General features: G+C 36.0%; 1 protein-coding gene across 1 annotated transcript in view; it reads left to right on the forward strand.

Annotated features, from left to right (window-relative positions):
* LOC128998092 (protein artichoke-like) overlaps positions 1–15115 on the forward strand; it is a 37574-nt gene that overhangs the window by 16139 nt on the left and 6320 nt on the right. Inside the window, exons 2-7 of the mRNA XM_054424086.1 lie at positions 6560–6801; positions 8197–8432; positions 8880–8979; positions 12177–12347; positions 13070–13188; positions 14027–14173. Coding sequence (XP_054280061.1) covers positions 6560–6801; positions 8197–8432; positions 8880–8979; positions 12177–12347; positions 13070–13188; positions 14027–14173 — 1015 coding nt within the window. The remainder of the gene's footprint in view (positions 1–6559; positions 6802–8196; positions 8433–8879; positions 8980–12176; positions 12348–13069; positions 13189–14026; positions 14174–15115) is intronic.

Here is a 15115-nt window from a genome sequence, read left to right on the forward strand (position 1 = left end):
TTAAATTTCCATCCTTCACCTTGTCATTTATAACCTTTTTATAAATCCTATGGTTTTTGAGTTACTAAGCTTTGAAAAAAATGACCGCCATTTTGAAATTATACAAAGTAGAAACTTGATATTTTTCAAAGAATAGTTTCTATTAGTCATCATACACGTACCAAGTTTGACGTACCAACTGTACCTCAAGTGGTCTCAAAGTTGTGGCAAGTTATGCAAAAAATGCATACACACCGACAGATGGAAAACGAAGCGAGATAGGGCATATGTTTATACGATATACATATTTTTTGACCTAAGGAACGTGACCACAGAGTTTTGGGAGAGAGTTTCGTTACACCCTGTTCCCTGTATCCATACATTTTTTACGAATTGTGTTTTTTGCCTATCGTGACATCAAAACAAATAAGTTAATCGATGCCGGGTCTAGATCTTTCCATGAGACCTACGGTAACAGATTATTTCCTACATGGGACATTAGCCAAAAATACAATTCTTCGCACTCCTTTTTGTATCATACAAAACTTGCGATGACGACTGGAAAATGTATATGAATGTAAATTAAGTACTTGTTGTGAATTGACGTTACTTGAACTTGACAAGTAATCTCTAACTAGTGACCATGAGCAACCTGTTAGCCATAGCACAGGTGATCTACATACCAACAGAGTATAAAGAGGAAATATCACTTGCGAGAGAAAGCTTAATGTTGGTAATGCTCTGTAGTGGAAGTGGGTCGAACAATAAAACTATAGTTGACATATACTTCGAGGGTTCAAATCATTAATACAAATAAATTATTGCTTCTTAATACATTTATTCAGCAATCATCAGTTACTTTAAATGAGGGTTGGTGTACTAATATAAATCTAATCTAACTGTGTAGTCTTGTCTAATATCAAGCGTAACATAGAGTGAGAATGAGAGGGAAAGCAAAGGTTTTGGTTCCAAAGAAGTATGTGTAGTATTTTAATGAAAAGTTGTATTAGGGGATTACTGAATTTGATATTAAAAGCAGATCTTTCGAAATCTTCTGCTCTTTAATCTTGTGTTGTTGTGTTCATCTATTTTGTACCCCCAATCACTATAACAAGAAGTAGAACCTTGCCTGGGTCGCCGGAATTTTACCCCCTGGGCAAAGCTGACGTCACTATGACGTAGTAACCTGAGTGCTCTAAAGTTGGTTTGCGGGCGGAATATTACCCCGCGGATTTGGAAGTCGAATGAAAACAGACAGAGCATGATAAATTGGATTAGTAATAAAAACCGAAATTTTACCACCCGGAATTTTACCAACCGGAATTTCATTCCTGGCCGGATATATAAATTATTAAGAATGATTAATTTTCTTATTTCTATTTATTTTTCATTGTCAATATTTTAATATTAAGTAGCCTATCTTTATTTATTTATCTTGTAATCTCAACTAAGTAAACAGAATTCGTTGTTTAATTCTGGTCATATAAACCGACAGTTGGCTTCAATGATCGAATCCCGATACTCGAATCCCAAAATTAAAATTAAAAACCTGTTCGATTATAAATAAATTAAGATAGGCTACTTAACAATTAAATGTTTACTATTAAATTAAAACTGAATGAAGAGAATTAACCGATCCCACTAATTTATATATTTGACCAGGGGGTAAAATTCTGGGGTTAAAAATCCGGGCCGTACATTTTGAGCTTATCTCATGGAGGGGGTAAAAGTCCGGGGAGTAAAATTCCAGCCAGTACACTCCAGGTTTTTATAATTTGATGTGTACTGATAAAATTCACAACCGTGAAAATATACGTTTAATTCCGCGGTTAATCCGTCGAACTGATGTCGCGAAACTCAAAAGTTCGCGGCCGGAATTTTACCCCCTGGTTTGTGACGTCACGTTTGCCCAGCGGGTAAAATTCCAGGGGGGATAAAAATCCGCTACCCCCCTTGCCTGACTCCCGACCAACGTCAGACTCAATATTTGAGAGCAACCCTATCCCTTTCCGCGGGTTCTGTTGTGTTGGTAGGAAAAAGACAAATTCCCGAAGGATACGCGAGTGACACACCGTATATTACCACAATGGGCTTCAGGCAGTGTAGCATTATAGCACAACCATCGCCAAAACACACCCCAAACACATCACTCCTGTCTTATTAAATGTTTTAAACTTTTAAAAGTAATTGTTAGAATACAAATTGGACGAATGGTAACCCACTCACTCTTTGGCAGTTTCTTGTAGCTGACAATGGACTTGGGTCCCTTCACCCAGTTGCAGAGGTTGGCCTACATTTATAGAGGTATGAAACCACAGTACCACAGTACCACTGTACCACTGTATTACAGACCCGCTATCTCCGCGCCATTCTCAATCCTTAATGAGACCCCTCGCTCAGTCGCTCAGTCGACCGTCACGATTCTAATTTTACCAGTTTAGAATGTTATTATAACTAACTGTACTGAAAGTTGAATTTGGCTCATTTCACAAACAATGAGTACCTATTTGCGTTACTCTGAAGAGAGGCTTTAAGGTAAATATTATTTTTTGAATTTTTTATTATTTATCCCAGTTATAAAGCTTTTATTTCTGGACAGAATTATATATAACACTTTGCTACTAAACAGATTTTACTCGTGTTAAAAATCTTAAACAAATGCATACCTACGAGAACTTTTAATTTTATCAATTCGTTTTCTTTTAAAATAAGGTTTATGTTTTGAAATATTTGTATACCTATTTGATAAATGTGTAAGTTACCTTGGTGATGGGAACAGCAATAGCTTCGAAAGAAAGAAATTAAACTTGAAGAAGCTATGGAGGAAACCCCTTCGTATGGTGCTGGAATGTTTTAGGAGGCAAAACAACGTATATTTTCTATAACCCTAGGCCTAAGTTATACGCTGTTTTCCGCAAATAGTTATTTTTTAATGTTAATGTACCTTTTCTCAGGAACTGATAGTGTTAGAGAGTTCAAATGTTTACACAACATGTAACAAATAGTTTTACACACAATGAGCTTTTTAGGGGCTAATTCCACCTTACTTGATTAAAAAAAATAATAATTATAAAAACCACAAGAAATTATAAAATGTTTAATACCTCAAAAATATTTATCCAAGCTATTTATTAGTTTAAAAGCCTGAAAAAAACTCAGGCCAAGTATTAAAGGTATACAAAGAATAGACAACAAATTCAGAGTGATAAGCCATATCGTTTTTCCAAAAACTTACCTTTCGTTAGCATTACAGAAATAGGAATTCCGCCTCCCCTTAAAAAAGTTGTTACTCACATAGGTTTTATGCGCTAAACTTGAATTATTTCTAGAATTTTCTGGCTGGAAATTACACAGCAGCATGTGAAGAATTTTGGCACATCACAAATCTATTGCCATTTCAAGCAATACATTTTGTAAACATTGCTGACTGGTTATTCGCTATTTCCACGACATGAATTGAGTTTTATAATCAATCACTTCGTTTAAATAACCATAACAATTGCTGCAACATTAGTCGGTCATGCCTCGGATTCAATGTTGAAGAACGTTTTGCTTTCGAATAATATGAAAAATATTCCTGAAACAAAACACTAAGTGTTACATTTAAACAGTAACGATTCTAAACGTCCACATCATTTCACCAACTAGTTCTGAGCCTGTGAACCGTTTACTGCCTCCACTCTGTTCTGAGAACTTGAGCTTCCTTTGACCAAGAACGCGGTGGGACAGGATGGGATAACAGTACAAAGATCGACCTCTGTCTGTCCGTTACAGCAAGTTGGTGTGTTATGTGACCGTGTCGTGCCATCTCGGACAAGTGCTATCTCGGCCAAGTGCTATCTCGGCCAAATTCTCGGAACGAAGGGTGGTGAGTTAATCCCCTACCACCGACTAGTGCTATCTTGTCCAAAAACTGTTCATTGATAGTCTTATATATTATCAAGTCAGTCCAATAATATAACGTACAACAATAATGTAAATTAACGCTGTTGGCAAATAGGACTAAACAATAAAAACTACACAAGGTGTAAAACTGAAACAACCATAAAATTCAGCATGAGATCTATTCTCTAGAATGTTTTGACTCATTCTCAGCGATCTAACAGCCAAATTCCACATTACTAAAAAGGTTTGATTTTAAAACACAAACCAAGTCTGGAAATGCAAAATGCGGCATTTGGGCCCTGTAAATTTATTTACATATTTTAAACAATTACATAATATTTACAAAATGATATTATAACTATGTGAAATATAGCTGCCGCATATGCATATGTCATCATGCTTTCCGTGTCTTGTTTAATCCATTTTGATAAAGTAAGGAACATTCCTCAAAAACTTTTTAATGTCCCCAGAAACCTCAAACTGCTCTGTAGCTCTTTCCTATGCGCGTGTCCATCAAAAATATACTTCTTCTTTCTCTTTACTCCTTCTAAATTCAAGCCCAAACGAGATATAAAACAAACAAATTGGTTCAGCACTTAAAAAGTAATAAGAGATTTTTAAACCCATATTTTTTCCGAAAAAAAAGCTCAAAAGACTTCAAAGAGTATATACAAATATTTTTCGCTTACACAGCGGTTAATCTCTTCTAAGACTAAATAAACTCAAAAAGTATATGTGATAATTTTTTAAATGATTTTTTTTAAATCACTAGTTTTAGTAAGAAACAAAATTCAAAATAATACTTGAAAATTCTAAGAGCAAATTTGTAGATACTACAACATCTAGCATTTGTGAGATACTGTGTAACCGTTGTGAGATAAAGGAAGTTGGACAAACACAAAGAAATGAAAAATTAAATCCAAAGAACACATCTCGCTTGAGTAGGGTATTAAAAGTGAGTGCAATTTAAAATTTTGTTTTCAATTAAATCATAAATGCTAGTCACATTATTTTTAACCACAAATCAGCACCTCTCCTAAACCGATCCAGGATGATCATAACAATTAGTTCAAGAAACGTTCAGGAAACATCCAAATCAGGCTATTATGTTGTATAAAAGAGACTCTTCAACACTGATAACTCGGAAATCGTAGATCGTTCACTCAAAATTGTTTTATTCCTCTTTCTCAGACGAACAAAATGAGCCTTCGCATAATGCTCAAAGTCTTATGGTTCAATTTATACAAATTGTAGTAGGACGCGGAATTTCTAGGAACAGCCTAGAAACATTCAAAATTGAAAACATGTCGTCTTTAAAAATGGCCAAGATAGCACCAATTTTAGTGTGTTTAATCAACTGTAAATATGCACTGGCCGAGATAGCACTCATTTCTTAGGAAATTCGGCTTTGGCCGAGATAGCACTTGGCCGAGATGGCACTACATCGGACCGACTGTCACCTCGAGCTCTCAATATGACGAATATTGTACTTTACCATTTGCATATCATGGCTGGTCGATTGTTCGTGAGGGATCCTTCTTTCAACAATATAAAGATACATTTATTTAGAAAATCTGTTTGACAATAACTAGTCAGTATTTTTGTGTCAAACATAACAAAGAGGGAGACGTAGTTCCCCGGCCCGGCAATACTTGTATAGTCAAAGGTTCACACAGTCTTAAAGTTGACTGAACTCGTATTTGGCAGCCCAATACAGACGGTACAGTTATTAATTATAACAGCCAGTGGTGGTTCTAGGACCTTGTCAAGGGGGGGGCTACCGGGGGGCTTGGGGGGGGGGGGGTCCGGGGGTAATACATTTAATACCTTTACAGGCTGCAGTGGTGATTTGTTTGATCCCTTTGCATTTACACAATATATATATATCCATTTTTGTATTCTAGATAACACTTTGAGCTTATGGTGGGTTTCAAACCATTCATAAGGGCCATGGCATTTTCATACAAAAACAATGCTGACACCCGGGATTTCCAGGATCCCCCTCCTGCCCTCTAACCACTCGGCCATCAAATTATCATACAACTAGAATTTACTTTATCTCCATAAGAATAAAATGACAATTATAAATGTGCAGTTTATTTTTTTATATTTTACATAACCTTTGATTGTCAACACCGTTTCAATACCTATACAAAATTATTATTTCTAAGCTCTACATGATGTCTGTTATAAACATTGGACGATTTCCTGTTTTAAGGGTAAACAATTGATAAAAAAAAAACTATTTTTGAGCAGTTCTCATGACCTTATTTTACTGGTTTTTGAATTCATTCAATATTCAAGTGTATCCAGCCCTACACGTTCATTCCAAATTTCATAAAAATCAGACACAAATTAACTGCTGAAGTTATTGTATTCACGGACACACACATACATAAATATACCCTAACAAACAGTGTTTTAGTTTCTGTGTACATCAAAATGAAAAAGTGAATCAGTCCCGGGTCTAGGCTTTACCTTCCCACCTATGGTAATGGCTTCTTTCATTAGGGAAATTCACTGATTCACTATAAGGAAAACTCACACTAAAAGAAATTGATACATTTTCATCTTTAAATATTATTTATTATTATTTATTATTATTTTTTTTACTTTTTCTTACATTTAACTGCTTGTAGCATTTCTCCTTGGATTGATATGGATTCAAGAGGTGTTTCTGATGTCTTGTCCACAGATGGCTAGTGATCAGCTTTGTAGTGGCAGCTATCAGAGCAGATGGTTGTGCCAGGATTCACCGTGAGCTTCGCTATCCCTGTCGCTGTCAAGAGCTTCAGGAAGGAGATCTTGGTCTAGACTGTGACAGAGTTGTGTTCCCAGGAGATTTCCCTGCTCTGCCATACCGAGCTCCTGTGGTCGCCTTCTCTCAGAGATGGGTTGGTCATCAGAACCTTCCGACTCAAGCATTTGCTCAAGCTGGTCAGTCTTAAATTAGTATGATACAAATACGATCAATATACAATACTCGTTAGCTGTTTTAAACTATCTCATGTTAAACAAAGTTATTTCATAGTTGAAGTCTCAAGTTTGATATGACGTTCTTCCTGATTTAGCATTGAGTTAGCTAGGATAATTTAAACATTTTTGAAGATTTTTGATGAATATTTAGGCGGGTTACACACCGGTGTCGCGGATATTATGTCACCGATATTTCTGATGTCACGGACATGATGTCTGTGACATGTAATAAAATGCAACCATGGGAGAAGGGACACGTGCTGGCGACATGAGAGGGAATCAGTTCAGTTTTTCATCAGTTTCAATGATGTCATCCTCTGAAGAAGATGGTGTGTTGTTGCTGCTGATGCTACGGAGACGAAGACAACGACGAATAGTAAATGTGAGAAGAGAGTTCTGGACCCATCCTTATTGGAAGGATAATCAGTTGTCCAGTCAATTCACATTGACTCTAGTATAATATAACCACTCGAGTAAACCCACCACTCAACTCACAAAACAAAACAGAAGTACCAAGACCAAGTGACAGTGCCGAAACTACTAGAAACGTGTTATGCGCATGCGCGGGCCCAAGAGACACGAGACATGTCTGTCCAAACACCGACCGGTTGGTTCGCTCGAGACACGAGTCGCAAACAACGTGTCCGCGACACTGGTGTGTAAAGCTCCATAAGATAACATAGGTTGGTTTTCGAGGGGCATGTCGTGGATACGATCAATATCAGCGACATCATATCCGCGACACCGGTGTGTAACCCGCCTTAGATGAACAGGACACATACTAAGAGCAAGAGGAGAAAAAGAATCAAACCTAAATAAACTAAAGACCCAGAAGAAGATGTTAACCAGGCGATGCAGCCAAGTACAGCAGATAGAGGTACTTGGTTACAAAAGTCCCTTGTAGTAAGAACGTACGTAAGCGGGTTCTCTGTATTGAGTGGTCATAAAATCTAGGATTTCAAATTTAATCACAATACATATTTGTTCTTGATCGGTACCAACAAACTGTTTTACTGAGAGACTAAAGTAAATGTTAAGTTAGTAGTCGTTTGTGAAGTCATTCAATAGATTGATGGATTTCCAAGGACTTATTTAGTATCTTATTTGACTACAGAATCACCGATCGTTTTATTTGACACATTATCATTATACATACACAGGTTAAATGTGTCTGTCCATGAACAGGCTTCGAGGTAAAAAGAGGATATCCTTAAAATTTTGGTTAAACCTTATATAGTGTGAACAATATTTATCCTCATGAGAATGCATGTTATAGGCTTCTTCGTAGGGTTTGTATGCATATTTTCCACCCACATAGTTATCTTTGTTTGTAATTATAATCATGCTGCTCCCTAGGATGGCCGCTAAGAGTGCTGGATTTCTCTGGGAACTCGCTCCGTCGCCTTACAGACAGATTGTTGCCTAGTCTGCAAGAGTTGCATCTGGCAGACAACCTGTTGGGAGACAGTCTGAACCCCATCTTCAGCAGCAGTGAGCTTCATGGGCTGGATCAGCTTAGAGTACTCAACTTGGCCGGAAACCAGATCAAAGGCATTGAGGAAGGCCTTTTGAAGGGATGTGACAATTTAATGGTGAGCTGTAAACGTATTAGGTACAGGAGCAGCTGAGTTTTGTGGAATTCTGTGACATCTTGTATTTTTTGTTTTAAGGATTTTTACGTATTACACAAGCTATTACAATACTCTGCTGTCCAAAAATTAAGGTCAGTGCGGTGAGACTTCTAGATGTTGACTGCCACTAAGACTTGTGGTCAACAAGTTTTTTTATGGACATGACGTTATATTTTATACCAAATTAATAAATTTAAAAACAATTTGTAATATTACATTAAGTTAAACATTTTCTTGTTATATACTTCAAATCAAGGGTTTTAAAAACGTTGAAAAATATTTAATGAACATGTAGGTAGCTTGTTCAAGAATGAGTATTAAAACGGTCTCCCAGATAAATTATGGGTATTATATGGATTTCTTCTTCCTATGTCCATTAAGTTGTAATTCACTTTGACTATTTTTCAGGAGTTGTGGTTGGACCGTAACAGTCTCACAGCAATCCCAAGTTCATCTCTCAATGGACCAAAATCTTTAAGAGTACTTTCCCTAAGGAAAAATAGAATCAGTAAGTAAATTGATAAACTATTATTAAATGCTGTGAGTTATACTAAAGCATTATGTTGCACCCTCCTGACATTTTAAACCCAAACAGTACTCTAAAGATGTGCTTTTTATGAAAACTTCTTTAGACTAATCCTCAGTGACGCAAGGATGGGTCGCCTGAGCCAACAAAAAAATACTAACAAGTTGTAATTGGGTGAATAATAAAAGGGGAAATTTCATATTCTTTATATATAATATTTCAAACGTCTGACCTCCAAAGCGGAACATTTAGGCGAACCCATGGCTGACTAAGGGGACAGCAGGACAAACTTGCTGTAAAGCGGGACGTATGGCCACGTTAAGAATACTGAGATTCACAAACATGGTTTCATGTACATGATTTTAGACTAAATTATAAAACTCGATGATTTGTTTAGTTTAAAGGCAACATACAGGCAGTATATAGGCTACACAGCTATCTATCTGCCAACACTGCATACATTCCGTACTCGGAGCAAATTACAAATATTTTCAGAGACGAAATTATGAAAGTCATAAAACGGTGACAGTAGGTTAATTACTGTCACAGCGAAAATGTAGTTATTTGCTGCAATGTAAGAGTCGTTAAGTTGAGAGTGGCTCTTCATATTTCATATAGCCAGTGCTAGATTTGTAAACAATGAGGTGCCAGAACCGTAACCTAATTTAATTAGTACCTATTTATGCCAATATTTTTATCTTTCCAAAAGAGAGGTACAGGAACTCCTTTCCGCTGCGTTCCCCCGCAAGTCGAGCACTGCATATAGCACACAACATGGTCTTATTGGTATGTGTTAGTTCCATCTGACAGCTTCAAATTGTGGCTGGTTCATTTCACACTTTAAGCTCCTTTACTGTCACTAGCAACCACCTGTTTACGTTTTATTCTTTGTTTCTTTTGTTAGCCACGGGAACACTTTGATATGTGGTAGAACTTGTTTTGAGGAGAATATTTTGAAAAATAAGGAAGATATGACTTTTTCCCTAGACATTGCGTATCGCTTCAAATTGACTAGCACTTTTCAGTATGGCATTGACCATAAAGTAAACGTCATATCACATCTTGCAGTAAAGAGCCATCCAACTATGACATGGTAACCATGGCCGTATTTACAATGTATGAGAGGCCCCTACCAGCCCACTCTAGAGAGGCCTTGTATTCTGATTCTTCGGTAGCTGGGGTTTAGAAATACACGTGGTATTGCTTCAACTTGATGAACACAAACCTTTTTTTCTATGATTCGATCGAGGAATAGACCCAGCAGATTAGGTAATAAATAATTTAATCAATTATATTTTTGATAATATTAGGGGACCTTTTTACTTCAGGTCGAGTCAAAAATGTAAACCTTCAGGTCTTGGGCGAAAATCAGGTTGCTTTGAGAGTATTTTATTTAAATACCATTTATTTTACTATGATTGGGTTGAATGCAACAAATTCGAGAGCTCAAAACTAAGTTGAAAATTAACAACACTGTCCTCGGTCACAAGGAATTTCTAAACGTACCCTGGGGTTGCGGTGAAATTGTGGACGTCTGCTGCGATCTCGGAGGAATTTTGAAAGACTCTTACGTTCACAGCAACATAGTGAACATCTTTTGTAATCGTGATGGCACATTTTACATCTCCTAGAGTCACAACAAAATTGTGAACGTCTTCCACAGTTACAGGAACATCATCTTTGTCTCCCGTGGTCTCGACTGAATAGTGAATATGTTTCCGCAGCAAAATTGTGAACATCTTCCGTGTTTGCAAAGGGATAATCCTCATCTTCCTTGACCACAGCGAAATCATGGCACTCTTGTGGTTGTGGAAAAATTGTGATTTTTGATTGTGCAATCTTCACAGATGCATTTAGCAATTAGGAAGATAAAAGCTAGGCTCAAAATTTAAACATCTAACAGATTAGTTATTTGAGAAATTAATTATCCTAAATAAATAAATATCCGTTGAGGCCCCCCTAGAAAGAGCTCGGAATTTTGGTTAATTGGTTTTAATTCAATATTTTTACATACGACCGTGTTTTAAACTTACCTTATTTTCAATTCAATTTTTAGAACAGAAAAGATTCCCTTTAACGCATTGTTCACTTACTTTACAGTACTAGTGTGGTAAATTAATGGGCCAATAGGTTTCATGGATTGAGAGAAAAGAAGTACAATCGTAATTGATTTAACTTAAAATTGCAACGACTAATTTAATTGTTGATCTGCCAATTTCCGCCAGAAACTCGCACATTTTTTCCTTAATCCAAGGTGAACTGAATGATTTGTTCATCAACAGTTAAGTAGGGCGATTGAAAGACATTTTTATAATGTCAGATAATTCTAGTGAAACAGACAACATAGAAGTAAGTGCTCAAAGGGTTTGTAATAATATTTTACCACCTTAATCAAGTTAGGAGTTTGTTCCTTCCCTAAAAAAAATAACAGATAGGGTATGGGTAATGCAGTTCTGCAAACAATATAAAAGCGTGGTACTGTAGGACGTAGGTAAAGTAGTATAAGCAATTCACGTAATTGGCTTTTACGACACTTGCCATAGCGAGCTGCTTAAATTTCTCTTTGTGTCGTGAAGTTTACGTGATTATTGCGTAAACTGTATATTCTCTTCTGTATTGTTATATAATTAGTGTTTTTAATGTGTAATTAGAGAAAGAATGTTTTGATTTGCATAGCCCAAAACTCGATATAATCTATTATTTCTGTAATTGTACTCCAGTCCCGAGGAAGAGTAGTCAGGATAAATACAGAATTTGTTAAGAGAGGGCACAAGTCTAGCTAATCCAACTATTTGTTCTCTAAGCAGGCCCACGGTGTGCATGTGATGCACTTTGGGCCTAAGTGAGCCCCTGTCCACCTACCTTGTGTGAGAATTTTTCTCTTCCTTGAGCCCCCAATGGAGGTAAAACCTCTATTTTATTAAAGCAGCCCTGTCTCTAGGATGATCAAACAGTTATTGCATATTCTTCGCTCATGACAAAATAGATGAAAACTATGTTACACTATAGAATCCTTTCAATCTCACATAACAAAAGAGGTTATTTCGCTTTAAAAAGTCTGCTACCAGCAAACTAATGTTTAAAAGTTACAGTTATGTAAACTCTCAGTTTCTATCATTGTGTAATTGGATATCAAAGGCAGGCAGTGGTGAAGACCTGATTCTATATTTCTGCCTCAGGTGCCATACCAGACAGTGCATTCATCTCCCAACAGAGTCTAGAGCGACTGGACCTTAGCAGCAACCGGCTGAGTGTCATTGAGGGAGGCTCGTTCCGAGGGCTGGACCACTTGCTCAAACTCAATCTTGGCCACAATAGACTCAAAAGACTCAACAGTGATGTGTTTTTGGGTAAGATCACACTATTTTCCCTGTCTATTTTTCACATACTTGTTATATCCATGTGTTAAAAAATTGCCATTTATAAAACAAAATCATCCCTTTTGAATGTGAAAAATAACCGTGTATTGCCATCGCTTGGTTCAGCGTAATGTTTTGAAAAGTCAAACGTGCTAACAATGATGAAACAGCTGATGACTGTTGAATTGCATTTAAAAAAAACTTGAAGATATGAGCTTTGAAATCAGCCATGGTTGACTTTTCGATGATCCTTGGTAACACGCATATTAGGCTGTAAATTTTATCTTCAATATCTGTAGTAAATTCTTAAGTTGGTCAGGACACATATGAATAGACATGTGTCCTGACCAACTTAAGAATTTACTACAGATATTGAAGTATATTATATTATGTAATGTATATCTTCAGGCTTAAGATTGAAAAATAATTTTTTTTTGTCTTTTTGGCATGTTAAGGGTACTTAAAAATGATATACAGAGTTCAAACCAGTAATATTATAAGTAGTGCCTTAGTTCAATGAGTTATAACACTTCCACTTCAGAGTAATCAGAACTATTTAGTTCCTAGGGTCCATTGAATGTTAGTTTCATTTTTAGAACTTTCTTCATTTATGTCAAGGCTGAACTTGTCTCTACATAATATTGAAATGAATTACTTTGAAACAAGGATAATTATTGTAATAAATATGCTAAGAAAAATGTTGTGGGTTTCAGGAGCAGAAAATGTTGATTCATTAGATTTGTCAGATAACTTCCTAACAGAACTTCCGACCGTTGCTGTGAAAGCTTTTGTTGGACTTAGACATCTTAATTTATCTTCCAATTTGATCGAGGTAAGTCTAATTTCCCCTTATACTCCTTCTGATGCCGCTTATTTTTTAACAAAGTTCTTTCTTCAGATAGCTTGCTACGGTACTCTATCACTCGGTTGATTGTATAAAAACCCCCTACTATTCTCAGAAAAAATCATTCATCACATCAGAAAAAATAGCAAAGAATGGATGACGTTAAGCTGCAAGAAAGATTGAGGAAGAAACTTTTGGGAACGAGAATAAAATAATGCTGGATGTCCATCAGACTTACCTACACTGAAACATGTTTTGACTTGAACAACTGTATAGCTCTGTTGATGCCAATACTAATCAGTTATAGCTGGTTATCAAGAATCAAACATTTTTTTAAGACAACTATTTCTCTAGGAATTTCTTGCCTTTCAAGAATCAAGAATCAAGAGGTTATCAGATATTTCAACTATTTACATCAGCTCCTCCAAACAGAATAAGAAGAATACAGTATTTATTTCACAGGCCTTGGGCTTGTGTGTTGGACTACAACACAACAATGTGCGACTTTGATAAATTATTATTGACAGAACTGAGACACAAACCCATGACAACGCTACCGTAATAATTCTAAACATTCAATAACTCAACCAACTGAACCAACAAATTAGCAATAGGTAGCAAATCACTCACAAAACAATGATCAATGTCTGATTGATCAGTCAGGTTAAAGGTGTAGCTATAGTTTTAAAATATAGATATAATTATGTTAAATAACATCAATAAAATTTGGTCAACATTTAATACAACTACTTCCCAGAAATTTTAAATAACACAAAAGAATGGAAATTACCTTTTAAATTTTATTTAAGTCATTGTTTTCTTGCAGAAGCTAGACGATACGAACCTTGCAACAGTGGCAGGGCTAGAATCTCTAGATCTGAGTAGAAACAACATCGCCAACATTGCTCCAGGAACCTTCCTTGGGCTTAGAAAGCTGAGAAACCTGGACCTCAGTGTCAACACTCTCAGAACTGTAAGAACTGTTTAAGCTTTTGTCCCAAATAGTTAGTGAGTTGAAATGTTTCCGTCACTATGAGCTGGGTCCACATAGAGACGTTTCTTTGTAAATGTGTGAGGTTAAACCATAAAGATCAAACAGTGGAATCTGTGTTACGATCTTTATAATACAAAGTGTGAAGGGTAAGAGTGAATTCAAACTATTTGTCAATGCAAATTGTCACGTAGAATAGATCAAGAACAGTAGCACTTCTAAGAGGATGGAAAAAAGTAATATTTACATAATTATTTTGTGCTCTAACGAGGCTACAAGCTAGTACACAGTTTGATTTTCAAACATACAACATCTTTATGATGTTTTTGTCGAAAAAAAAAACAGAAATAAAACAAGTAATTAGGCTATCCTTAAAATATATCCTTCCTGAACTCTAGTGGAAAATTAGCAAACTATTTTGTGTGGTACAGTGTGTTGATTAGTGCTGCCATCAAGTGGAAGACTTTTGAAACTACTTTATCCGGGGATCCACTTTCTCTTTCTCTTTTCCAATCATGACTTGAAGCAAGCAACATGTCCAGAGTTCTTCACTATTGTATATAATTTAAATGTAAAGTAAATTCAAGTAGTGTTTTCTCTTTTTATGTTATTAAGGGTCCTTAAATGCAAAGTGTGAAAGTGTGTAAGATCTCTGAAGGTTTTCTCTTCAGAGTGAACTGTGAACAATAACTATTCCTTTTTTAATTCAGACAAATCTAAAGACTATGTGGCCACTTCCCATCTCTTTCTTTTCCTAAAGCCTCAAACATAAAAATAATTGGCAAAATAATGATACTAAGCTATATAATATGTAATAAATTCAAAATAGTATATTAAAATAAGAATAATGATGTAAATTTGACTAATGTTAAAAGTAGAGTAAAATATATGTGTATTGACCACATATCGATTTTCATGGCAAAC

The sequence above is a fragment of the Macrosteles quadrilineatus genome, unplaced genomic scaffold, assembly GCF_028750875.1.
Source record: "Macrosteles quadrilineatus isolate MER2022 unplaced genomic scaffold, UCM_ALF_1.0 Scaffold_7__1_contigs__length_78375512, whole genome shotgun sequence".
NCBI classification, from domain to species: domain Eukaryota; kingdom Metazoa; phylum Arthropoda; class Insecta; order Hemiptera; family Cicadellidae; genus Macrosteles; species Macrosteles quadrilineatus.